At 45.5% G+C, this 26,789-nt stretch overlaps 1 protein-coding gene across 4 annotated transcripts in view; it reads right to left on the reverse strand.

The window, feature by feature from the left end:
- The window catches only part of DIS3L2 (DIS3 like 3'-5' exoribonuclease 2), a 190,669-nt gene that overhangs the window by 93,000 nt on the left and 70,880 nt on the right, over nucleotides 1-26,789 (reverse strand). For all 4 annotated transcript variants that reach the window (XM_065072824.1, XM_065072823.1, XM_065072825.1 and 1 more), the window contains 4 exons: nucleotides 26,562-26,668; nucleotides 25,177-25,424; nucleotides 18,249-18,422; nucleotides 3,138-3,217 (listed from right to left, as the gene is read on the reverse strand). In XM_065072824.1, the coding sequence (XP_064928896.1) occupies nucleotides 3,138-3,217; nucleotides 18,249-18,422; nucleotides 25,177-25,424; nucleotides 26,562-26,668 (609 nt within the window). The remainder of the gene's footprint in view (nucleotides 1-3,137; nucleotides 3,218-18,248; nucleotides 18,423-25,176; nucleotides 25,425-26,561; nucleotides 26,669-26,789) is intronic.

Consider the following 26,789-nt stretch of genomic DNA (forward strand, 5'->3'; position numbering starts at 1 on the left):
TTAAAAGTGAAAATAGTTCCAGCTACCAGGCTGGACTTCTCTTCTTCAGAGATATCTCATGTTTTAAACAAACATTACAGCCCAGAGACAACGCTGAGATTTCCTGCCCGCTCGAAGGACACGGAGGGGTTTTCTGCAGGCTCCTTATGCCACTCGCTCCCGCTCAGATCCTCGTGTCCCTCCCCAGCTGATCGTAACTGCATCAAAAACCAACCAGACCTGTTTTCCTGCCTGCACTTCCTTCTGAGCCACAAGGTTTCCTCAGAATAAACACCACAGATTTCAAAATAAAGGGTATTTCCATGGCGGTTCTTTCCACAATGATGTAAAAAATGGTCCCTGGGACACTCACCGACATCAAAACTGACTTTTCCCTTGGCCTGTGATGGAGCGTGGGCACCGCTCTCATGGATGCTCAAAGGAGAGGCAGAGGGCACAATGCCCAGGACAGGCACAGATAAAATCACTCTCAAAGGCGGCTCCGGCTCAGAGCATCTTCTCATTGAGAGGAGGCCAGGGGGGAACGAGCCCGACGCAGGACACACGGTTCCAGTGAAAAGGTGGAGACCTGGCACACAAGGGGCTGCTGTGAGCAGGCTCCCACTTAATGGTTTATGGAAAATGAGACCTGGGGGTGAACAACAGCCTTTGAGTGGAGACAGCCCCCAAAGGCTGTGCTCACCTGTCTGCCTCCTGGGTTTTCTCATCTGAGGTTCATCTGGAGGAAAGGGGAGGGGTGTGTGTATCATGACCTGAGATAGATGTAAAACTCAAAAGCACCAAACCCACACTGGATTTCCTATCCTATAAATTCTGGATACAAGCCAAGCAAATCTTTACTTTTATTCTCAGGACAACAGAACGACCTGTCCCCTACTCCTTCCCAGTTTCTTCACATCTCTTCTAAAACACATTGGTGAAGTTTATTTCATGCAACTGAAATGGGAGAAAGGTTCCTGCACCTTCCACTTTTGTTCTATTTGAAAAACTAAGCTTTGCAAAGCTTCTCTACGCAGAGTGACGCTGTAGTTTGATGCATTTTACCTTTCATTCCCAGCCGCCTGGTTTTCCTGGGAAAAGGAGATGTTATCTTTAACTGCAGAAGCATCCTCCGTCCACTCAGGTAAGTGCATCAGAGATCACCTTTGAAATAACAGGGTAGCCTGGGAGAGAGAACTGCACCTGCTCCTGGGTTATACAGGTACAGACAAGCCCTGAAAGCCTGGCTTTGACATGACCTTTTGTATATTCTGCAACCTTCACACAAGATGAGGGAATGACAGTGAAAACCTTCACGTGGGGGCTCTGGGAAGCCAGCACAGGCCTGACACAGCCCCTGGGAGAAGAATGAGTCAGAAATGAACAGGCCAAGAGGACACGGATGTTCACTTTGTGTCCTCTGCCTCACGTCTGGACAAAGAAGAGCAAGAAGCGACAAAGCAGGGAAGACTGGCAAAGCACATGAACGAAGTCCACTCAGAAGACAGCTTTTTAAAAATATCTATTTGTTTTTATGGGTTTTTTTGTTTGTTTTCCTCAGTTGGATTGCATGAGAAGCACCTTGTTCCAAAGAGGTTTGATGGGGCAACGGGGTAGCGCTGCAGCCACCCTCCTCTTCACCACATGGGGATTGTTAGCAGTGATGCTACAGAGCTCTCGCGATCAAGTAATGTACCAATTACACTTAGAACTGCACCTTACAAGTAGAGGATCCCTTCTGCACCGGTACATCTCCTTATAGATTGGAGAAAGAGGTCTCATAAAGCATTTTCTGCAGCTGTGGTCGGAGACACAGGCAGAGCGTGGCCGCATCCCCAACCGGCAGGTTTATCAACGAGTGCCAAGTATGAGCGAGAGCCCTGCAGTGGTTTTGCAGAATCACTGGGAAAGAAGAATTCTTGTTCGAACAGATATTTTCCTTGAACGCTTTCTCCAAATGGCTTATGGATGAAGAGGAAAATGGAGATGCATGCACCACAAACCAGCTCTGTGAATGGTGTCGCGCAGCATCTAAAACCCACGTGTACGTGAACAGGAAAGGCTCAGAAGCTGGAGGTTCAACACCTCAGATAATTCAAGTGACGAAGCAGAAAGAACAGAGTCCAGCTTGGGATGTCTCAAGAAGTTTAAGTTCTATGTGAAACAGAACACCAGTTTTTCCTTAATCTTGCCTCAAAACTGCTATTGTACAGTATAATTAGAAATAAATTTATTTGCCTCAGATTTTCTTTCATCTCTCATTTTTTTTAATCAGTTTTATAGCACTGTGATACTACTCCGTACAATTCATTGGCCACATTGCACAGAATGAAATCAACCCCAAAAAGAGAGAATGACATTTGACAATATGATATCATCATATTGTGATGATTAACAAGAGCAAGAAAAACTAAACACACCCCAAAAAATCACTTTATCTTCTTTATTAGTGGTGGATAGGCTAATCAAATCATGCAGTATTTCTAAACCAAGTCTGTTACTGGATCTCATCAAACTAAATGAGCAGAACTTGGATAGCAGAGTAAGCTTGCAAAAGGGAAGTTCCTTAAGTCAGAATCATCAAGATTTGGCTTCTGCAGCTTTACTTTCTGTTCTGTTGGCTTACGGCATAGTAAAAGTACAAATAAGGCAGAACAGAAAGCTTAAAGGCAATGAGAAGAATAACGCAACTTACAAGGCACACTGTGTTCATCTGACAATTCCCAGCATCCTATAAACTCCAAAAAGCGATTCAGCCAGTGACCTTCAAAAAACTGGATTCCTCTACCCAGTGACGGTGCATTCAAGGTCAAAGTCTCACTAGACTTCAGTCTGCAAGAGTGGCATATCGGCTATTCAGCTGTAACTCCTGGAACGACAGGAGACAGCTGAGATCTGCTCAAATCAAATTACAGCTCTGATTATGCAAAACACCACGGTTCTGCATTTCCTAAGACTACTAAGACTACTTCGGAGTGCAGCTTGAAGATATCTGCTCTAAGGTTTCTGAAAACAGGCAATTAAAACAACAAGAGAAAAACTAGTTTATTACTCTGCTCGCATTTGTTAAAGCATACTTCGTGACAAATTATATATATGAATGTGTCAACAGATGAACATAAACACTGAGAAGTTATTTCGTAAAATATATCTCATACCGTCAGGGAGTTGTTTACAGGACAAAGCATCATCAAGATCTTTGGCAGTTGATGGGTCGATGGTAAAAATGCATTCTTTCCTATCCAAGGGAAAAAGAAGAAAAGAGAAATTTATCTTCCAGTCATGAAGAAGATATCAAAACACAGAGAGCATCAGAGACATCCAGACAACAACAGCCATGTTTTCAGAAGATTCTGTCTGTTAAAACACCTTCCAATCTGATCTGAAAGTAAATCTAATTTTAAAAGAAATAAAGGTTTTAGACAAGTGACTCTCCTTGTTGTTTTGTGGGGGTTTTTTATTCGTTTTGGTTTAACTGCTTGCTCTTAACAGCTTCCATCTCATTACTGATTTTCCTCCACAAAAACTAAACAACTTAGCCATCAAGTTCACCTCAAAGAAACAAGCACGAAAGAGTCTTGATGCCTTGCAGCTAGAGTAAAAATAGATTGCTCCTAATTGCAAAGCTAAATGGAACACAAATAACCCCCATGCCTGGGCGTAAGAGCAGCTATCTCACCACCTGAAACTCCACGAGCCCAGCTGGCATGGAGCAAAGGCACTGGAACATCTACGAAACACGCTGAATAATAACAAAAGTGGGAGTTCTGGTCTCAGCACAGACACACAAGAGGTGCGGTACTTTCTAACATCCACGTTGCCCGTCGTGCACCAAAGGGAAAAGCAGGTTCAATAGGAAACAGTGTGAAAAGCTGTAGAGTGAAAGAGCCACAACTCAGCTAATTAGAGCTAGCAAATCAGCTTGGTGCTTAGGAAAAGCTGAATGCCCCCTGTGTACGCTGTTCTAGGTGTTAGCTGGAATAGGCAGCCCTGCCCTGGAAGGCTTACAGACAGACAGACAGACATACACCTGACAGCAGTGGGGGACAGGGACACCAGGAACACACCAAGATGGATCACAGAAATGGTCTAGGGCCAAGGAGATGAGACAGAAGAGCACATTTAACTCAAGAATCCTCATGTTTAATAGAGCGGGGCCTGGCACCAGAGAGACCCAAAATCTGAAGCACTCAACACACAAAACTTCCTAAACTGCTCCAGGGCTTCTCTGTGTCCTGGGCTGCCCTACAGCAACTCCTTGCCCGGGCCCCTGGGCTACAGCAACGTGTGGAACATGGGACTGGAGCTGAAGAGCGGTGAAGACAGCAAAGGAATGGGTCTGTTGGGTTTTTTTGCTCCTATCTCAACCTTTCGAATGCGTTCAGCCCCTCCCTAGTTAAAAGATCCCCAAGTACAATGGGGCTGCGCCAAGGCAGAGCTCACATCGCTGCTTCTTGTCTCGTATCACGATGGCAACTCCCTTCTAGAGATGTATAATGCAAACACATATAACTTTTCTCACTGCATAACCACCCATATACTCCTGGGGTAGGAGAGGTGGGAGGGGAAAAATTACAGCGCGCTTTTAAAGGCGCAGGTGTCACATGGAATTAGCAGGTCTTAGTCTTTTTGCATGGGCGCCCACACAGCGAGAGCAATGTCTCTATATTCACAGGCCTATCACTTCGGTACTAAAATGCTCTGGGTGGTATCGGTTGGTGTCAGACAGCTGGCAGCGCGTATTTATATAATTCCACCAGGCACACTAAATAGAGATTTTCAAAGACATAAAAATCAGTAAAGCACTTCATTGCCTCTGAGACTTGGAAATTCTTTTAGAATATTCTAGCTTTCAGATCGGACAGCAAAGCTGCTTTAATACCAAGATGCACATTAGTTTCTGATGCTTCACGTGCATCTAAACAAATTAGAGATTGTGACACTTAAAGATATAAAATCTTTCCAACTACACCGGGACTTTGATCGGTTGTTGCCTAGCTATCCAGCACTGGGAATCGAATTTTTAAGGCTTGCAAACAACCTTACTTGCTTAAATATACCTTAAAATTCCACCTAAGGATGGAATTTCAGGACACGTCCACTCCAGGGGACTGCGCAACTTTCTTTAGGGAGCCACATGTATGCGGATACACAGACACCTATACCACAAGCAGTACGTAGGCTTGTGTGTGTATTGATACACCAGGTCCCACCAACTCACGGGATATAAAGGCAACAGCATCGTGGCACTGTGACTACCCCCCAGCCACATCTAGTAAATCTTCCTCTAAGTTACTTAATTTAAATGAGCAAACAGCACCAAATGGACACTAATGGCTTGCTTTATCTGACAAGCAAGCAAGAAAAAGATTTAAGAGCTTCTTCAAAGAGAATGTGGGTTCTTGTGTCAGGAGAATCAATAGCTTATCCCAGATGTTCAGGCCTGCAACCACAAGCATCTGCCACCCATTGCGAATCGTAGCTCCAGGCAGCTCAAAAATTAGCAGATTGGTTTCAACGAAGTGCATATTTGCAGTCTGCCCTGGAAAGAAGTGAGCATAAATACACGGGTGCCAAATTCTGAACACATTTATACAATGGCAGCAACTAACGGGCTGCTTTGCTGGGATGTATTTGGCCAGTCAAATCCACTGTGGAGGTCAGCGGTGGCCCCAGTTCAGCGAGCTCAAACTGGGGGGACGGCGGGGTGGCCTCCAGGCCCCCGTGCACAGCCCATCGCCCTTCAGGACACGCTGGCCGGGTTCTGAGCAGCCTCTCAGCACACAAACTGCAGGCACAGACACAGCTTGCCATCTGGGATGCTTAAACTCACAGACGGGAAGCTGAAGAGGGGTCCAGACAAATACTGATTTAGCACTTCTATGTGCAGCACAGCTGGGCTGTGTTTTACCATCAGGCTCAGATCCACTTGTTTAAAGCTACTCAAGGGACTTGGACTTGTAGCTTGTCACAGGCAGTTTATTCTGGGCACAGACTGCAAGGTGAGGCAAGACAGTCACTGAGCGAGGAACTCACGGAATGATCCTCCCTGGCATAAGGACTCTGCAGAAGTGCTGTAGAGCTGGTGGCCTGGTAATCAATGGGACAAGAGAAGCCGATCTGCAAGCAAAGCTCAAAGTTCATGGCAGTGCGATAATCCTGGCACACAGGAGTACACCTCGCTGAAGTTTTCTAAGTGAATCCCGCTCGCCAGTAACTGCGTTTATTAAGTGTGATGAATTTTATTTCTGGTACTGAGTTTTTATTACTGGAGAAGTTTCAGACAGCTATAGGAACCACAGCTGGCATGTGGGAAAGAAAACAATCCAGCGAGCGATGGGAGCGCAGCACCCGCACACGTGCTCCCGCGGGGCAAGGTCCCCGAGGAAGGCACCTCTCATATCTCCTCCTGCTCCTCCCCCAGCCCTGCCGCTATCACCTTGAACCTCCAGCACGCTGCATCTCTCATCCCAGAGAGAACGGGCACAAGGCAACAAAAAGCGAGGGGAGGAAGGGCTGGGTGCCCCGGCGCTGCCAGCTGTCCCCTCCCTTGGCACCCACTCCTGTGCAAACCTCCAGGAGGCAGCTGACAAAAACCATCTGGGTGAAGAAATAACATTGCTCCCAGCTATGTGGCAAGTCCGCCCCATGCAGAGGAAGGAGCCGTCCAAATTCCTCCCCTGACCATACCGCCTGGCTGTACAATGCCCCAAGGCTGTGGCAAAAGGGATCTCAGAGAGATCAGACCACATTTCTGACCATAAACGATAACAAAACCAAACTGCAGTGGGGTGGATGACTAAACCTCAAGGCAACAGTACTTTTTATGCACCTGCTAACAGAGATGTTGCTTAAGTACAAGCAAATGGCCCAGCTACTGTACATACATTTGCACTGACCACAGGTAAATACAAATTGGCAGCTGTCTCTAGCTTCTGGAGGGTCACCAAGGAGACCTGGTGGGTTAAGGAGCTTGATCACCCCTCCCATTCTTTAAAAGCCCCGAAGGAGCCATCTTTCATTGTCACTACACCTAATAAAAATCTGTTTTACTCATTTCAAATTGTCAAAACATACTTTATAAAAGTAACGCGATGTTCCAAGCCCACTCCTTCCAACATACACACAACTCGGTTAGTTAAAGGAAACCGGTTTAGGAGATAGAGACACACAGGGAGTTAAGAGATTTTCTGGTCTTTATGTGGGAAAGAACTATGGATAAACACGTGCCTTTAAGAAACCCCCAGCAGTGATCAAAAATAAATATTTCAGCGTGGAAACTTCCCCTTTCTACAAGAGCCTCTTAGTCCAAAAGGTATGTTTAATGCAGGTTTACAGAGGTGGACAAAGCCTGCAGGGGTTTAGGAGGACCAGGGGACAACTGGCACGGAGCGTGGTGGAGCAAGAGTCAGGACAGCAGGTGCCACGCAACCTGCCAGCCTGCAAACCAACCATCTGGGGGAAAAAACTGCAGAATAGAGCACTTAGTTTATTAGACAGTAACGACGGCATGCACATATACAGGCTGGTATATCAATTGCTATTTGAGGAAAGGTAATTAAGTGCAGTGCTTCTTTGCACAGCTTAAGGGAGCCTAATTAAAGCGGACAAGCGTGTCTGCAGAGCAGTCAGTCTTTTTACCTTTAACACGACCTAAAGTAAATGGCTCATGCAGCAGTAGAGGTAAGATAAGTAGTCTGTTGGTGAGCTGGAATTACCACCATGGTAATTAAAACCTTCACAGATCACAGGACTGCAACAGCAGTTTGTTTTTCTTTGTGCAAATACGTACATCTACGCAAAGGCATTCGCAAGAATCAGCAGAGAAAATACTGTACAGTTGGTGCTGCAAGGTTTGGTACAATATACCTATTTTTGCCAGCTAAACTGTTCGGAATTCAACACATCAGTTAGTTTAGTCATAATATATAAACACCTAGGAGATCACAAGTCCCAGTGTTCAGGGCTCCATCCTCACTAAGTGGAAGGCTACTTGGGTCAAGATGAAGCATTGCATTTGTAAGCCATGGGCTCGGGCTGTGTTAGAGGCAAGGTTCCTGGCATGGCCAGTTGTTGGGCAAAGCTTGGGTGCTACCAGTGTGATTTTCTGTAAACGGCAGCTCGGTGCTGCTAACGGAGAAAAGCACCAGCAGACAAAGCAGTGCCGTGTAACCGTGCAAATCCTCCTCACACGACTGGACGGCCTCCCCAGGCAGCAGCGCAGAGATGAGTCAACCCACGGCTCTGATTTTCGCCACTCTAACAAATGCCAACAACCGTGAAATAACCATTCAGAGAAATGCATGTACCCGGTAGAGCATCAGAAAACCCTCGGTGAACTAAGATTTTTGTCCTTACCAGCTGAAGTGACCGTTGGCGAGAGGTAGAGTCCTAAAGAAGAGAGGACAAGCCAGACATGCAGGAACCAGGGAGAGCAGCGATGGCGAAAGGGCATCCCAGACACCACGAGCAGAAGCCGGCTGGGCAGCTCAACCATGTCCACGTTCTGTGAGCTGCACATCACCACCCCGCCAGCCCTGCCGCAGCCACCACCAACTCAGGTCACTCGGATGGAAGCCCAAACTTTACCATTTGCCTGAAGTTGGACTGCTCAGGGCTGAGGTCACGGGTACAATTCAGGTTGCCAAGTCTCACAAGAGAGAAGAAGGGAGCTGAGTGTCTCTGCGAGCAAGCCAGAGCATCTGCGGAAGGCATTGAGCAGGGAACCCCAAAGGCCTCCAGCAGGAGATCCAGGAAAAGGGTCTTGGGTAGAATTAAGGTGCCTGAACTTAATTACCTTATTTACCTCCCCATCCTGACTGTCTCCCAGACTTTCAGACTGAGTCAGCCTCCTGCAGCGTTTAGCGGTCACTCATAAAACCAACCCATCCAAAAAACTACAAAAGAGAACAAAGAACCCACGGCGTTCACTAGCATGAAAAAGGTGCCACCCACACATGGACAATCCCGCCCTGCCCAGGCTTGGTGCTCACAGCCCGTGGTCCCTCCGGTCACCCAGCAGCGCCCGAAGCATCACCATAAACCTCCTGTTTCCAAAGACCAGATTGCTGCAGCTGGAGATGAGACAGCAACAGCCATCATTATGTTTATTAAAGTTTAGGCAGTACGAGCCTTCTTTCAACTTGAGTCTGTCAGTGCTAAGACATTTACAGTGCAAGCGAGTGCATGTCTAGACACTTACAATGCATTTACATTCTTCTAGGGACTCCTTAGATTGTCCTGTTCTCTCCACTTTGTGAGTACATACAATAGCCTGGTGGGAGTGAAAGCTCAGCCTCCTGGTTTACCCTTATTAACTTCAGCGCAAAGCTAGCATTTTAAAATTAAGCACAGCAAAGGCACTTTTAGAATCTTTAAGCTCTTCAGGTCATTTGTAAGACCCTGCTGAGCTCCATCTTGCAAAACTTAACCAGACATCATTTCTCAGAGCTGGAAACAGTTGTTTTAATTTGGGAACAGGCATCCTAGAGCTGTCAGCTCACTCCAGCGAATGCAACTAACATTTTTTCACACAACAGTCCAATTGTTATGGCAACCAGAAAAATCAATCTCATTCTTCAATCGCAAGTAAACCCAGCTCAACCACAACGTCTGCGCAGGTTCGTTATAAAGTGCCAATAAGCATGGGACCAATTCCACTGATCTTCATCACTCAAATGAGGATGAAGTACTCCTCTCCAAGAGAAATTTCAGAGAACAATCAGTGCCTGGACATTTTAGAGACCTCAACAACCCACTCCTAAAAGGCATCTATTACGTGTAGCGTCTACCACATTTGTCACACTTGATGCTGGCAGATTTTAGTTAAAACCCCAGAGTGGCTGCTTCCAAGACAGACTCTTAAAAGGAATATGTTACAAAAATATGCATGTAACAGAAGTACCCTGACAAATCTCTGACGGCACTCCGAAAGCCCTGTAACATACCAACACAGATACTTGACACATTACAAAACTCCTTTTGCATGGTGCATAAATTTCAAAATGAACTGAAATTACAAAATTATTGGAAGCAAAACCTGCCCTCTCCAAACACTAATTGTTACAAGCCCCACAAAAATCCAGCACAGCATAAAATGCACTGAAAGGCCAACTTTCTCCATCAAGCCAATACTGTTCTTTTTAATTTCTCTGTGTTTATGTTTTAGCTAATGTCCTGTTCTGGTTCAGAAAACAGACTTTGGTCCAAGAGAGCAGCTGACAATGACTCCTGATGTATTACACATCTTCAACAATAAACATTTACATTTTCACCAAGGTCTGCTCGCTGGATTGCCGAACCAGAATCAATTATTCCTTCTATATGTTTACGGCCTGCCAGTAAGGAGGAAGAATGAAAAAAGAGCACTGCAGTGTTGTAACATACCTAAATGGCTTGAAAAGCCAACATATATATAAAATGAGATCAGAGTCTCGGAGAGCCCGAGTACCAGCAGTATTTCCTACAAGTCATGCTGTAATTGTGCCACAAATATAATGAGGTCTCTGCACCGCCACTATCCCACGCAAGAAGGTGGAGTGTAATTGAAAATGCACTTGCATTATATAAACTACTTTAATCATAGATGCACAGAGCTAGAAATGGAAGAGACATTAGGTCATCCAACCCCCATAGGTCACAGCCAGACTGCTCATGACAATACATTCACAAGGACTTTCTCCAATATAGTATTAAGCATCTTTAGCAATGGAGTTTCCAACACTTAATTTAGCAGTCTAAGCTACAGCTTATTTTAGGTAGAACAGGAAAGCTTTCCTCTTTGTTTTACCTTACTTGTCCTCATAACACCCCTTTCTATCCTCCCACCACCTTAAATGATTCTAATTTTTTCATTTCGGTCCACATATTTTAACTATCAACTACTATGTCTTTCAAAAACTTCTAGTTTCAGTCTTGGCAAATACACCTTGAACAGTTAATCCTTCCTTGTAAATCAATCCCTCATCTCCCAGAATATTTTTGTTAGTTTTTTTCCAGAGTGCCCCCTTTCTTATCTGTGCTCTGGTATCTCCAAGCACAACTCTGCCTCATACAGAATACCTGCATATATGTGATCTATATTATCATTCTTATTTCTTTTTAGAGACTGATGGTCTGAGAATAACCTGGGAACAAGGATCCAAACACCCAAAAAGCTTCAGTGCAGATGGAGAGGTCAAAAAGTGCTTCAGACCACTCGGCTCCCAGTGCTCAGGATCAGAATGGAGCCACACGGAAAATGCTGCCCCTTGTAAGGACCAGTCTGTCCCAGTGACCAGCCCCGAAACACCACAGCGGGGATATCCTACCACACCTGCTGTAGAAGTTCTGGGTTTCTTCATCTACATCATCAGAGAGAGATCCTGGGCTGACAGCAGTACTTGGAACCTTCACATCCCTATTTACTCCCGTGCTACCCAACCTGCAGAGAGAAGGGCGTCTGCAAACCACCGCGGTATCGAGGAAAGTGGCACTATTTGGCACACCTGAACCGGGTCATTTAACATATACAAATATGAGAAGATTGGGCACTTTGTTCTGCTCATCATACAGTTAAAGCCCACTTTGTGATCCAGTTGAATCCAGCAAGAAATGGAAACACTCTCAAATTGATTTAAGATTTTACCCTCATCTCCCTGTGTTATTCTCTCCATAGAATAGGCAGCCAGGCAGGAACAAGACTGTATATATAACAACTTAGTTGCAGAAATTATTACTGTTTTCCACAACTAAACAGATTCTTAACTAAGTAAGCTTAGTTTTGATGGCCTGGAAGATCAGAACACAATAATCCCATCCAACTGCACACCACTGATTCCGCTCGAAGCTGCACTTCCAATGACCACACGCGCCTTCCTGTAAGGAAAAACACCAGTGAGGTTGCCAGTGTGTCTATGTACACCAGCCACTGGTAACAACAGCACTTGCGAGCAAAGACCATGCATCATTTCGCACAAAACAGTGTCACCACAACTGCCGTAGCTATAGTGTAGTAGAAAATGTTATGAAAACACAGAGGAGGACCTGAAGAAGCCAACCAGAAGCAAGGAGCTGAATCACATCGCTCTGACAGGAGCACCGTATTTATTCAGAGTTTTACTTACGCAGTTAAAGGGTGAGGACGGAGCTAATGTGAGCTCTCCCCACCGATCCAAGACCGTTCTCCAGACTGCCTGGACAGCTGAAGTACCCAGAGCAGGTACAGCCATCACCACCACCTTCTGGAATCAATCCTGCCAGAGGGGGACTAGATCTGATATCCTCAGACACCACTGAGTAATCCTTTGTATGCCTTGTGCCTCCTTATGGAGAACATTAAATTAGTCACAGAACAGCTCAGGGAAAGGGCAGAGATCATAATCTGGCCCTGTTTGTGTCTCTACTCTACGCCAAGATAACGGTCAGGTCTGTAGCAATGTTGCTTATACATTCACTAAACAAGTCATTTCTCAGTTTCCATCAGAAACCAGAGCATTTTTACATATCCTATTATAGCTGAGTAAGTCTTGCTCTACTTAACGCTAGCTTTTTGTAGTGGAAAATCTCCAGGAAACAAGCTGTTTAGTGATGTTTTATCTGACTTGCACTCATTTCTAACTAAAGCCGTCCACCTGCTTTGAAAAGACATCTGTTTCAGAGGCTGGCTGCTTTCCCCCAACACCCCTTGCACAGCTCAAGGCTGCCATGTTTACCATCACCTTTAACTTTATCCACCAATAATCTCCTTGGGCATCTACAGCAAAGAGCACGTTGTCAAGCCTTTACTATAAGCACTGCTAATCCCTCTTACCAGCTGAAACACTGCTGAAAAAAGAAATAAATAGAGGGCAGAAGTGCAACGCAAGTACTGTCCTGCTGCCAAGGCTTTGCAGCTACAAACCGCGGTAAGTGCGGAGTTTCCCTGCACAGTGGACACTGAGACACAGCAGAGCAGCTCCACTCTTCCTTCTTTATCAACCAAAGGAAGGATGCTGCTTTGCTGAATGGGCAGCCAAAATTACAATTTAGCCTTCGATAAGACCGATAGCTTCAGGTCAGCTGAAATTGAGGTCACATGCTGAAATACCAAGACGGAAATTTTAGCTGAAAGCTTCATTGCGCTCTGAGAGCTGTTTGCCTGCAAGAGCGAAGTTCATTCACTCATTAACTCTGCCCTGCAAGGGAAGCAAGTGAGCATTAATTGTCCCCTGCCAATGCCGTGGATCCTTGCTGTCCCCTGGTCTGATACCCTCTAGGTCTTCTAGCAGCCAGGAGCGACACTCAGGCTCCTCATGGCAGGAACAGACAGTTGTGCTGCGGTTCAGAGGAACTTCTGCAGAGAAATGGGCTGATGGGAATCTCATGAAACTCAAAGGGAAAAGCAAAGTCCTGCACCTGTGGAGGAATAACCTTGTGCACCAATACACACTGGGGACCAACCGGCTGGAAAGCAGCTCAGCAGAAAAAGACCTGAGGTTCTGATGGACAAGTTGAACATGAACCATTGTAGTAAAGCTGGCCAAGTGCCTCCTGGGCTGCATTAGGAAGTGTTGCCATCATGTCAGGAGATGCAATCCTTCAGTCCTTCCCCTCTACTGGGCACTGGTGAGCCCATAGCTGGACTGCTGTGTGCACTTCTGGACTCCCCCGTACCAAAAAGACATCACATACTGGTGCACGTTTGCTGAAGGGCCTCGATGAAGATTAAGGAATTGGAGCACCTGACCTACAAGGCCAGGCTTAGAGAGCTGGGACTGTTCAGCCTCGATCAGAGAAGGCTCAGGCAGGGAGATCCTATCAATGTGAAAATGTACCTGATGGCAGGGAGTAAAGACAGAGTCAGAGTCTTCTCAGCGCTATCCTGTGACAGAACAAGAGGCAGTGGGCACAAAATACAGGAGATTTCACTTAAAGGTAAAAAATATCCATGCTTTTACTTTAACAGCAATTGAACCCCAGAACACGTTGCTCCAAAGGGTTGTAGAATCTCTATCTTTGGAGATATCTAAAACCCAACTGTACGCAGCCCTAAGAAGCCTCCTCTGGTTGACCCTGCTTTGAGCAAGGGGGTTGGAGTAGATGATCTCCAGAGACGCCTCCCAATCTCAACCATTTGGTGATTCTCAGGAGTTCAGAGTCCATCTTGCAGATAGTTCAGATTTTCTTACCACAGCACCCTTTCTCTGCTCAGTATTTTTAGCTCATTGTTTTGTATTTTGCCAGCTGAGAAACTGCAGTTTGTAATTTTACCTTCAGCTTCATATTTCTTCTTAAAAGTGAATACAATGTCCTGTTTATAATAATAAAATCACTAGTTGGCAGGATGACATCAAATGGAAAAAGAGAAAGCAACTGGAAAATTTAGAGCAAGCAATTTTGAGTGCCAAGTTTCACATTTGTAATAGTCCAGCGGAGGTCAACAGGCTCACTTATTATTAGGCAAATGGTAAAGAAACAGATATCCTCCAGTTCTTCCATGTTAGACTATATAAACCATCTCCACTTGAACAGGCTCTAGCGCTTTCCAAAAGAGTGATGTTATACATTTTCCACAGTAACACCAACAATGGGAGACAAGCAAAAGGCAGAACTGCTTTGCAAAGAACGGCCTTTTTTCTCTCTCCAATATTTAGGTTTTTGTTTCCCACTATGCTCGGACTTTCCTGGCTTTAGTTTCTTGTCCCAGTTAAGCAGTAAAGGAAACAAAAAAGATATGAATGAAATTAGAAACATTTGGAACAACTCTTAGAAATAGCTTTTGGGTTTTTCAGATTCCTGGCTACGCCTCTTCAAACGGCCGCGTCCTCCTCAGCCCCCTGTCCCGCACCCACCTTGAGATGTGCGGCTGCTCCTCTGCCCTGACCCCTCTGCTGCTCGGTCTGTGTTTTATCCACACCACCGAAGCACTAAGTGCAAAGCAGAGCAAACAAGGAAATGAAAATTACACGTTGAAACTCTGGAAAAGGCCGGAAAATGGTTGAAACTTTGCACCCATCAAAATTTGTCTCTGTGACACCAATCCGCCAATGTTTCTCTAAAAGCAGAAACCAAACACTTCTCATGAAAAAAACACCAATTCCAGTCAACCTGAATAATAAAAAGAGAACTCTGGTCCGATCTGCATTATCACATCTAAGGTCCCTGGAAGGGAATTTTCCCCAATCACGCTGTTCTGATACTTTATGAAACTCCATGTTCTCCATAAAAATACAACTGCGGTTTGCAATGCCAACACCTACTACTTGCCTAGCGCTTTTCCTTACAAGTTTTGGTGCTCTTTAAAAACAAGCAAGTTGGGAGTGCCCATTAAATATCTCCCTGATTTTACAAACACATAAACCCATGCAGGTAAGAGAGCAGATGTCCATGGCAGAAGTGAGCACTAGTGGCAGAGCAGTGATTTAACCAGCTAAAAGATTTCAAAGCCATCCATGAGGTTTGGATCTTTTCTGCCCTAAGTAATATTAAAATATTATGTAAACCTTTCTTTGTAAGCCATTACTGGAGAAATAAGGGGAAAAAAAAGATCTCTTGGAAGCAATTCTGCTCAGGCTACGTAGGTGAGATCACAGTTGCTATCCAAACAGACTGTGCATGGCAAGAACAGGCTTCCTGTAAAACTGAAAGACTTGCAGGAAGATCAAGGAACATATTTACAAGATGGCATGGACAAAGTATCCTTCCCTCTTCTTGCCCAGCCTCAGCAGCTTGGTAAAACACAGTCTCACCTCCATTGAAAACCACGCTCACAAATGCCTTCAATGCAGAACTTCTACCTCTGTGCTCTGACTCACAGTCAGACCCGACCACACTGGGGACACTGGTTAGCAGAACACAGCTCACCTTTTGAAAAGGACCAAGTCATCTCCGGGTGTTAAAGGAGAAGTTATCTCAGGAAGAGGAAACACCAGAAACCCCAAGATTTTGCTCAGGTCTCAGTTCTAAAACCCAAAGGCTTAATGCACAACCCTAGAAAATTAACAGCACTGGAGAGGATTTACTATAGATGAAAGTATTTTTAAGCCAAACTCTAATTTATGTTCACTCAGGTGAGCAATGTGTAAACTGAATTAGGATGAGCTACTTAGAAGTGTTAACACAGATGCTTCAGGAGGAAGGATGAGCCTGTATTTCACTGTAATTTATCTTACATTGTACTCCGAGTACTGTACAGTACCTGTGAGCCTGACAGACCAAGGTGCACAACGTACAGCAAGGACAGGCACCCACAGAGGCCGGTGCCACTGAACACGGGGTGAGCTCCCCGGGAAAACAAGGCACAGCTCCCAGGTTCAGGTGTCTTCCTCAGGATGCCAACCTGGGCCAGTCTGTCCAGCTGTTTGTATCACAGCACACTTCTTGCTGACAATATGACAGCAATATAATACGTAATACCACATTCAAGCCGTGGGACTTGTCAAGAGCGGTGTCTCAAGGTCTGATTGATGGGAGCAGAGGAGATGCCGGCCAGGTCTCCAACCACAGGGCCCAACTCAGCTACAATTCATGCTACATTTACTAATAAAACTCATGTTTTCCTGGGTAGACAAACCTCTCACTGTGAGGAAACAAAAAAGACAACCCATCTGTATTTTACTTTCCATAATGAGAAGCCTCATGTTATCTCATATGTGTTTAGACTACAGACTAGTTAGTCAGCGGTGTTGCAGTTGACATTAAAAGGATTAGTAAACTAAGCTCAAATAATTGTCTTTAAAACCTTGACTGTTAAATGTTTATATTTGAGAGGATCAAAAGGAAATCTACTTTGTAGTGTGCACTGTGGTCAGGAAGGGGCAGAGAGGGATTTAAATGGCTTAACTGCAAAACTGTTATCACCTTGATAAGTCCCAGTGTAATAATTCAGCAATAGAGGCAAGAAATGCACTTGGAATTTGTTTCCAAAACTAATTGTCTCACTGGAGACAAGTCAAGCTACTTACTTGCTTCAAAGAACTTGGTCAGAACAGAGAATGCTATTGAAATGGAGTCAAGAACATAAAAATATGCACTTTCCAGTGACTTCTGAACTGCAGCTTTCAGTATATATATAAATATATATATATATACATATATATATATATATATATATATGTAATTTCTTCTTTAAGCTACTCGAAGCCTACAGTCTGGACCTGGTATCTGACTGTTACCACTAGTCAATCAGGAGCGTGATTCTCCCCTGAATTATTCCATTGTGTGGCAATGGAAATCCAGCAAAGCTGAAGCACTAAGGAGGCTGCAGTGCGGGATTCAGTCCAAAGTAACATCTGGAGTGCAGGTACAGATACAAACGGCTGCCGTTTATCAGTTTATTCGCTCAAGCTGCTAACACCCATGCCAATAACACAGATAAATGAAGAGGGAGAGGAGCTTGCCGCATACATGCAGGTGCTTAGTGCAGCGTCAGGAGGAATCAGGCTCATGAGGCTGTTTCACCTCAGCAATACGCAAGAAAGCAATGAATCTGCCAACAGAGCCAAGAAGCTCCAGCACAACCAAGGATGGGAGTGGAAAACTCCGTATCATCTTAGAAATGCATTTACTGCTTCAATTTCTTGCACCTTTCTTTATTGCAAGGTGAGGTTCTAAACAGATGAATTTTCTTTTGTCTTTAAATCTTTTCTAGTAAAGACATCTCTGAAATGTGACACTTTGGAGCGTCACAAATCCACTCGTTTTGCGTGGACCAGCAATGTCAGTGTCTGCTACCCAACAGACGGTGGAGTTCCTGAAAGGTAGTGGGGGCATCACTAAGTCACAGGTGTGGGCAATGTGACAGAGGGGCAGCATTTGCCAGCTGCTGGCCTGACCAAGAGCCGCCATAAACTCCACAAGACATCGGGTCTTCAAAACTGAGAGAAATGTTGAGACTAGACAGGAAAACGCAGGACTGTCTCTACCTGCACTTAAGTTTCAAAGTAACAATGTCCAAGATCACTTGATCTGCCAGGCATTCAGAAAATCTCTGCTATAAAACTACCACTAAAATACGTAATACATTCCAGACAAAAACATAAAGCTTTCAGATTATGTGCCAAACACCAAGTTTTCAGTTTTCAGTAGTTCCTTTGAAAAAACGCCTCTCTGCCTCACAAAATACTTCTCCAAATAACTGGTCTTCTGGGTTTGTAAGTATTTTTAAAAGCAGTTTCTTTCCACGCTAGCACAGGTAACACGGTACGCGTAATAGAGTCAGTGCCTTTTCAAAGTGTGATGAAAGCAAAACGAAATAACACAACACTGCACCAACCCAAGGGGGAGTGTCGGACCGCGCTTTTTGTCTTTACCTTAAATCTCTTCTTCTGGCCAGCTCTCCGGGCGAGATAACCCAGGGCAGGCTCTGGGGAAGACACTCCAGGGCTTCGGGGGGAAAGTCAGAGAAATCCACACCGTACTCTGTCAGGATCCCCTCCGTCTCCGGCTCAATCTCCCCAGCCTGCCCAAGGCTTTTGGCCAACTGCCTGCAGAAAGAAAGAAAGAAATGCTTCTTTTTAGTGTATAATTACCACCGTCATGTTGTTACCGTCCCCACAGAGAGGATGCTGAGCCCTCAAACACACTCATTCACTTCTCGCTGAGTTTTGACAGAGGACTTAGCAGGAATTCAGACCATACCATGACTTCTGTCTGCTGGAGATGCAAAACACGAGCCAGACAATGCACCTGATTTTAAGGAGATGTTTTGTATTATTAGGTTTTTGCAGTAGTAACGCATCAAATTTTAGGAAAAAAAATACATCTAACACGGATAAGAAAAGCACAGCCCTTCATGCAGGCTGCTCTATCTTTATGTGTGGCTGGTTCCCTTCAGATCCTCCTTCTCCTCCTCACTACTGAAAAACATGACTCGCTCCCCGCTGTCTGAAATGGAGAACGGGTTCCCACCGGACCCCAGACGGCTCTGCAGGAGACTGTTCCATCCCTTTTGGGATCTTTTGATGCGCCTCTGCTTGAGCAAATTGATGCCCTAATGAAGACATCGTAGGGTGTGAAGAACCTTACAGGAGCTGCACACACGGACATGCCCACGGATCATCTTTCCAACCATTTTCCAGGCTCTTTCCAGGACCTGAACATTCCCAGTAGTTGGTCCCTCCTCTCCTAGCTAAGCAGAAGCCTCTGAACCAGAAGCCAACTGGAGAGAAGCCAACGATCCAGAAGCAAGTCATAGACAGAGGGAACTGTCCCCCACATGCTAATAGTCTTTGATGAAATATTCTGCACATGTGTGGATGAGGCTGCTGCTCTGTTATGCTGAGAGAAAGTTTCCATCTGCCTCAGGGCAAACTTCAGCACGCGTTTGTCTGAGCGCTTCGGTGTCAAACAAGCGTTCGGTTCTGGACCCAGCACGTGAATGTTTGTCCCCTCCCTACCTGGTTACAAATACTACATGACAACCTATGTCCCACGGTGCATCCCCTTGTCCCCTTTCTCACCCTTAGATTGCTCTACAGTACAAAGAGATAGATTATACTTCTATGTTTTTAATATAGTGCCATTAGGCCAAATGGGACATTACAGCCAATAGAGATAACACTCCTGACCCAAGAAAATTACAGCTGAAATGAAGGCAAATGCATCAAAATATGATACAAAAGAGAGGGGTAATAACACAGTGCAAAACCAGCCACTCTAATAAGTGTTTTTCCACTGCATAAAATACACAATCATTATATTGATCCTTCTGCTTTAATTCCAATGAGTGAGAAGAGGCACTAATTACTTTCCCAAATTGGGGCCAAAACAGTGCACTTGTCATTTGGATGAGCAAGATGCTCTCAGGGCTCAAATGTGCCATAAACCCGCAGAACAAACCCCATCCACACAGCACAAACAACCCCATCTTCTTTATGGGAGCAAAGCTCGCCCTCCTGACAACGGGAAGGGCTGCGCAATAAACCTGTCACACTGTGTAATATGCTGGAAAGGCCTGCGCGCTTCACCGTGTGGTAAATTGTAGAGTTCACGTTGCCTAGCTTTAAAATAAAAATGAAAACAAGGATAAAAGATATTTCCCTCCATTGTTTCAATTTTATGTACAAACTGTATGGCAGAAATATGTGCATGTTTGGCATCAAGGCTGTGTTCTCTGTTCCTGCAGCTTGGTCCCAGCCTGATCTTTATTTTAATGTAAATAAATGAGGCATCAGTTTTATCTCCCCCTCTCTCAGCGGTAACAATAAACCAGCGTAGTCACCACTTCATCTCCTGCGCCTGGTGTGGAGCTGGGAGACTGAGCAAGGACGAGCCCATGAGCATCACCGAGGATGGACTGATTAACAAAAAAGGAGAAGAGAGGACATGTTGCCCTACCAAAAGAATTGGCAAGAGCTTGAGTCTCCGGTGCCCCTTCTCTTGGAAGGGCAGAGCTGAGAAGTGCACCAGGAGGGTGGCCGGACGTCTGCGAGACAAGTCATGGAAAGGCCTCTGAATGCCAGAGTGCTTCCAGCTCCGTCTTGAAACCCATGTTCTCTTGATCCGTTTACTGAAATTAGATTACGAACCTCAAGGGGTTTACCCAGAGGTTTGATATAGGACTAATATTTTTTAATAGTAATTAACATTTGATTTACAGCATTCCAGGGAACATTACCCAAGTACCTTGAAATAAAAAGTGTACAACTGACTTTAATTGGGGCCATGTTACAGTCACGCAGACGTGATGACTTGCATCAGAGCAAAATCTGACAGGACAGCATGTGATCAAAGGTAACGCATATAGGATCACCGATGGCCCCGCGGTAACAGCCAGGCTGCAAAATCACTCATGGGGCACCGAGGGCAGCAAGAATAGTTCAAGAAGCTTATAAACAACAACAGGCACGGGGCCCAGCGGCAGCGAGACGTTCTGACTGTGACACCCAGGCTTACGTGTGTCTCTTTTCCTTTTTTTTTTTTTAACGTTAAAAGGTAAAAAGAAATATAATGGTCACAGACGTAAACATTTCTTTTCAGTGACGTTGATGGGGAGCATTAGAGCACGCTGGAGGGTTCCTAGAATACCCCTGGGCTGATGTCAGAGACAGTGGCAGCATCCACTGACGGGAACGTGCTGTGGGTATTGCTATGGGTATTTCTCCCAAACAGCCATGGCTGCAAGATCATTGAACTGCTCTGAGCTGCACACTCACCGGACCTCTGGGGCAGAGCCACCCTCGTGCTGCCACCTTCGCCTTCATGGGGACACTGACCGCATCTATTTGGCCGGCCATTTCTACAAACATTCCAGCCCTTTCTGCTTCCCAGACTCAGCTGGAACCAGACAACATGTTCAAAGGTTATATGATAAGAACTCTCCAAAAAGTCAAAGCATCATTACATAAGGCTTGTTTCCTTTGGAAAGCCAGGCAGGCTCCCAAATGGGAATTAATAACTTCCATGGGAACTTAAGAACTTTACTCAGTATCTCCTGGAACAGACTTGTCCACAGTCATCCTATACGGAGGGATTCTTTCAGCAGCAGAACATCCTATACATCAATAAGCCACTGCTACTAGAGGAAGCTTGTACAGAGGGGACAGCAAGGAAGGTTGCACAGGCTTGATAAAGCAGGCAGAGCTGCACAGGCTTGATAAAGCCAGAAAGTCCCAGCGGAGATGGTGAGATGTCTGCAGGGCTGAGCATCTCAGAGACAGAGAGCACCCGAGAGCGCAGCGCAGCCTCACTCCAACCACGGCCCTGCGGGGGCTCCTTCCATCGGGGCGCAGGAGCATCACGGTGGGACCACCCCACACTTCAGAGCGGTGCAGTGATCAGCTGTGCCGTGGAAATGCACACTTCCTGAGAGACAGTCCCAACTGCAAGAAGGTGTTTTTCCAACAGATACACACTGCTTGGGGATCAGACCTTCCCTCAAGCCCTACAAGGAACTACCCAAGGTAACCAGTCATTTGCCCACACACCAAATACTTTTGTGAATTAAAAATAACAGAATAAAATGCCAGAGATGAAAGGAATTCAAGCCACTTGGATGGATTTGGGAAGAGCATCAAGCAAAAGAACGTCTCACAAAGTTTCATTTTATTGCAAATGCCGTGACAAATCTTGTCACCTTGACAGACCAATATCTAAGGCTCTGAGGCAGAAAAGTCACAAGCCCTGCATGACACAGTGGAAATCAGTGATCTGACATTCTACGACTACATTTGTTTTTAACAGTCTCATCCATCATCATATGCAGGGGAAAAAAGACTCCACCTTAACGATCTCCAAAAGCGTGGAGACGTCTGGACTAATTTTCCAAACCACCTCAGATCCCAACATCGAGAAAAGGTCCCCAGAAAATAACCATACATGGCAGTACTTGTAATTTTCATCTGGAAAAGGAGAACATTGTGGAGATCTCTTGCTTTACCTGCTACCTGAAGCAGGTACAACTCAACGGCAGTACACAGCCACGGTAAAGTCACTTCTCATGCAGCAGGCTGCTCAAAAGCACACTCAGGACACCTCCAGTGGGACATGGAGCCATTCGTTCCTCCCTGCTCCTTCCCAGCACAGTTGGGGTGACAGGGTGGCCTTCAGAGGGGACAGCGTCTCACCGGTGACCACCAGGTGGCAATCACGACACAGAAACACACCCCCCTCCCCAAGGGGACCTCCAGGTTGCCCAGTGCAGGTGACCACCCTGGGTGGCCAGTGCCACCACCAAACTCTTGGCCAGGGCACCCCACTGCTCCAGCCACGTGTGGTCACTGTGAAGACCAGAATATGCTGTGAACTGTGCTTGGAAACCCGGCACTGAACCTCCCAAGGGAAAAAGAAAGCTGAGGAAGATGCATGACCATCCTGGGGGAATTCAGCTGCAGGATGGAGAGTACCTGGAAACACCCAAGGCATCCAGGGGAAATGACTGTCAGCTACGGAGGGGGTTTCCCTTGTTGTACTTCCAGAAGATTTAGATGGTGCAGAGTGATAAACTACGGGTTTCTTAGTCCAGATACCTTCAAAACTACGGTGGTGGTGCTGCCAAAGGCTGAACATGAAGTCTCTGGGCAGAACTAAGCAGTGCACAAGAAAGTTCAAAAGCCTAAGCGTGCAATGAGCTGCAGCTCCCCTGCTCTCCTTCAGGTGGGTCACGACTAGCAACATCCTTATAAACAAGCTTGTGAATCAGCCCAAAAGGAAACAGGAATTTTTGGGACCTTCAAGAGGTTTCCTTGTCTTTTAATGTTTAAACAAGCATGTATTTATAGTTAAAAACAAAAATGGGTCATCAAGGTTTTATGCTCCCATCCCCACAAGGCACTTACTGAAGTGCAACAAGTCCCAGAGGAAACAGCTACGTATGAAGACAATCATGGACATTTTCTTTCCTGACAACACCCTTTACATCATGGAAACTATAAAAACAGCCAGATGAGAATATACAATGTTGTCAGAAGCACAGATTAAAGACACACACATTAGCCAATTAAAAAAAGACATTAGTCCATCCTCCTAATTTCCCCTGTTTCTGCTGAAAAGGGGGGTTGTTCATGACAAGAAGCCAAGCAGTACAATCACCCTCCAGTCTTTTCTCTGCTGGAGTCAAAGGCGGCAAAGAAAATCTCTGCCAATAAGAAACTTAACCATAGTGAAGCTCAAAGCACAGCCAGCCCCCCGTTAAGTGGGGCCACTCCAGTTCATGCACCACAGTTTAGCTGGGAGATAGTGAGTGGCTTAACGGCTCATGTGGCTCTCAAGGAGTACATGTGAAACTTGCTGTTACTGGGCACACAAAACAGCCACAACTGATAACGAACTCAAACTCAGAGAACCAGGGACTTCAGCTGAGTTTACTTTTAGGGTTGGTAAATCTGTGCCAACATACTCTTAAAAAAAAAAAAAGAAACAAAACAAAAAGTTTCATGTAAGTTTTCAGCTCTACACGGAGTCTGAGTTGAGGATTCCAAAAGCCATGGTGCTGACACTGTATGTCACTTGTGCTACCTCATCAAACTGCTTTACAGGGTGAAGAGTTGGGCTTTATGCCCACTACTGCTCACGCTCCACACTACATCCAGATCTCCAACACCTGTGAAATTTGACCACACCATTGCCATAGGTCAGAGTTACCTACTCTGGATCACCAGCTAAACCAGGACTACTCAGTTTTTGCCAAGATGACTGATGTATCAATGTCCACCATTTCTGATCGAGTCCCACTCAATAGGAAACAGCATGGCCACTCCAGGTAGCTGCTTGGCACTCTGCAGCAATGCCCAAGGAGGAGTGAAAATGCTGAAAACTACAGGATCTTCCTCAAGGAGTGGCAAAATGAACTTGCAATGTGGATCCAGCCTGGCATAGGCCATTTGAGTGGCCCTGCCTTAAAATCTCCTTCACAGTGGTGCCTGCCACTTGAGCTCCGGACAGCAGACCACGGTGCCTCCTGAACAGCACAGAGTGCAACACCCTTCTCATCTGCTTCAGGAGTGAATGAATCTCCTCGTGATTTCTAGTATGCTTCCTTGAAGCAATGCAAATTTAAAACCACAAAAATCTGTGATTTTTTTCTACTTCTTGTCAGTAAAGGCTTAACAACCCAAGATGAACCTCACAGCTACAGATCGCTCCCTAGAAGAAGTGAATTGCCTGCACACTTTGTACTCTTCTTACACAAAGGCAGGAGAGACTGAACGGCTGCCAGAACCTCATGGTGTTTGTGCTAGTCAGGCTAAGTACCTGTGTGTGTTCCCTCTAGACTGCAAGCTCTTTTGAGCAAAGGCTGTATGCTCATTAATGCTGTGATGTCCAGGCACACTGAAGCAAGCACCAAAAGAAACCAACATTATGTAGCCATAAGATTAACTAATCTCATTACAATTTATCCACCAAATACCAGAGGGCTACAAGACATGTATCTTGTTAAAAGATTCCTGTCTCTATTTAGCAAGTGATAGGACAAGAGGAAATGGCCTCAAGTTGCACCAGGGAAGGTTCAGATTGGATATTAGGAAAAAATTCTTCATGGAAAGGGTTGTTGGGCATTGGAACAGGCTGCCCAGGGCAGTGGTGGAGTCACCATCCCCGGAGGGGTTTAAAAGGTATTTAGACAAGGTTCTTAGGGACATGGTTTAGTGCTAGCGTTAGGTCATAGCTGGACTCTATGATCCTGAGGGTCTCTTCCAACCGAAACGATTCTATGATTCTATTGTATGTATCAAACCAAGTGAAACCAAGAACTCCGACTAGAAATCTCAGTCATCACTACTTCCCATGGCAGCCACATACCCTGTTGCAAAGTTGCTGTCATCTTTCCAGTCCACTATGCGACAGATGAAGAGCATACTCGAATAGTCCTCAGGCCTGGTCACAAAGTCTGGGGGACAATCAGCCAAGGACACGTAGGCCCTGGGAACTCTGTGGTCCACAGGTGAGAACATGGCACACCGCCTGAACAGTTCACTGTTCTTGTCTGCCAGGAGCTTGATGAAGCCTGTAGCTGCTCGGGAATGTTTCTTTTCCAAAATATAGACCACCTGGAAGAGGCAAAGGTTCCTACAGTTAATACCTTCAGAGAAACTTGTTTTCTTTAACAGAATAGGAATACACAGAGGCTTAACAGAATATTTGGAAAAATCACAAGGCATATATCATGTTTTCCCTGTGTATGTATACATGCGTGTGCATTTTTTAACCAAATGCCTACTTATAATGTATTTTCCTTGCCATCTTGCTCATGGCTATAGAAGAGCTAAGTGCCCTCCAAGTGCTTGCTCTCTACAGCAATTTTCTTGATTACAGAACAAAACCAGACAAGAAGCAGATGCTTCCAAATGCAGAGAATTAGCCACAACATACAAGCAACTCCTGTAAAATCTTTCATTTGGATCCTCGGCCTGTGATTTCGACATTCAGCACAGAACAGGCCAGTCCAGAAACGGTGCCGCTGGCAGATCCAACGCTAACCACAGGAAAGGATGTGCTGTGGGGAATTTGGCAGCTCTCTCCTCCTCTCTGTGCTTTCTGAAGTTGGGGGTTATTTTACCTTTATACAAGATGGCTTTGAAAAGAATAATAAATTACAATATCACTAAATAATTGTTCCAGAGAGGTGTTCATTCAGGCTATATTTTTGTGGACCATAATAAATCACTGGCTAACAGAATTATTATAGCTGGTTTCCTAAGCTTATAGAGAAGAGCCCTTCCAGTAGGTTTCAGGGGCTGCACCTCTGTGCGATTCTCAGTGCTGGGAACTGCCACGCTGGATGAGACCAGAGGGCAGCCCAGCCCACAACAGGGACCAGAATTGGAGCCTGCAAGAGAAAGCAAAAGACGAGGAAGAGACCTGACGCTGTAGTCCTCTTCTGGTCTCTTAGCATGCAGAGACTGACCCAAATCTTGAACCAACAGCCTTTCCAAAGTACGTACGAATTAATTCTGACAATTTTGGATATCCTGACACTTGTATTAGTATCCAAACAGAGGGAATTTAAACTGGATAACTGGTAAAAATAACAAGACACTTGATTTTTATCAGATGGGACAACTACTCTCTTTGAAACAGGGAAGGAGGTGCAAAGATCATCAGATGGAGACTGTGGGGAGGCCAGCGCTGGTCTCCTTCAGCCTTTGGGGGTGCACCCGTGTCTCTTGTCCATCTCCACGAGTTACCTTGGCCGTCCTTTGGAGAGCCTTGTCTGGGAGGAGCCGGGGATCATTCGCCTTGGGTCCATCATCTTGCTCTGCTCTGTGCGCAGCGCCGATGCCAACAGCCTTCACTGCATCAAACACACACAACAGTCACTGTAGCACAGCCCCATCACAAATTCCTATTGGGCCTTTGCTGTAAACTACAATACAAGTTGAATCTAGTCGACTTATCTGAAAGGAGAGAGACCT

The sequence above is a fragment of the Columba livia genome, chromosome 9 (assembly GCF_036013475.1).
Source record: "Columba livia isolate bColLiv1 breed racing homer chromosome 9, bColLiv1.pat.W.v2, whole genome shotgun sequence".
NCBI lineage: Eukaryota > Metazoa > Chordata > Aves > Columbiformes > Columbidae > Columba > Columba livia.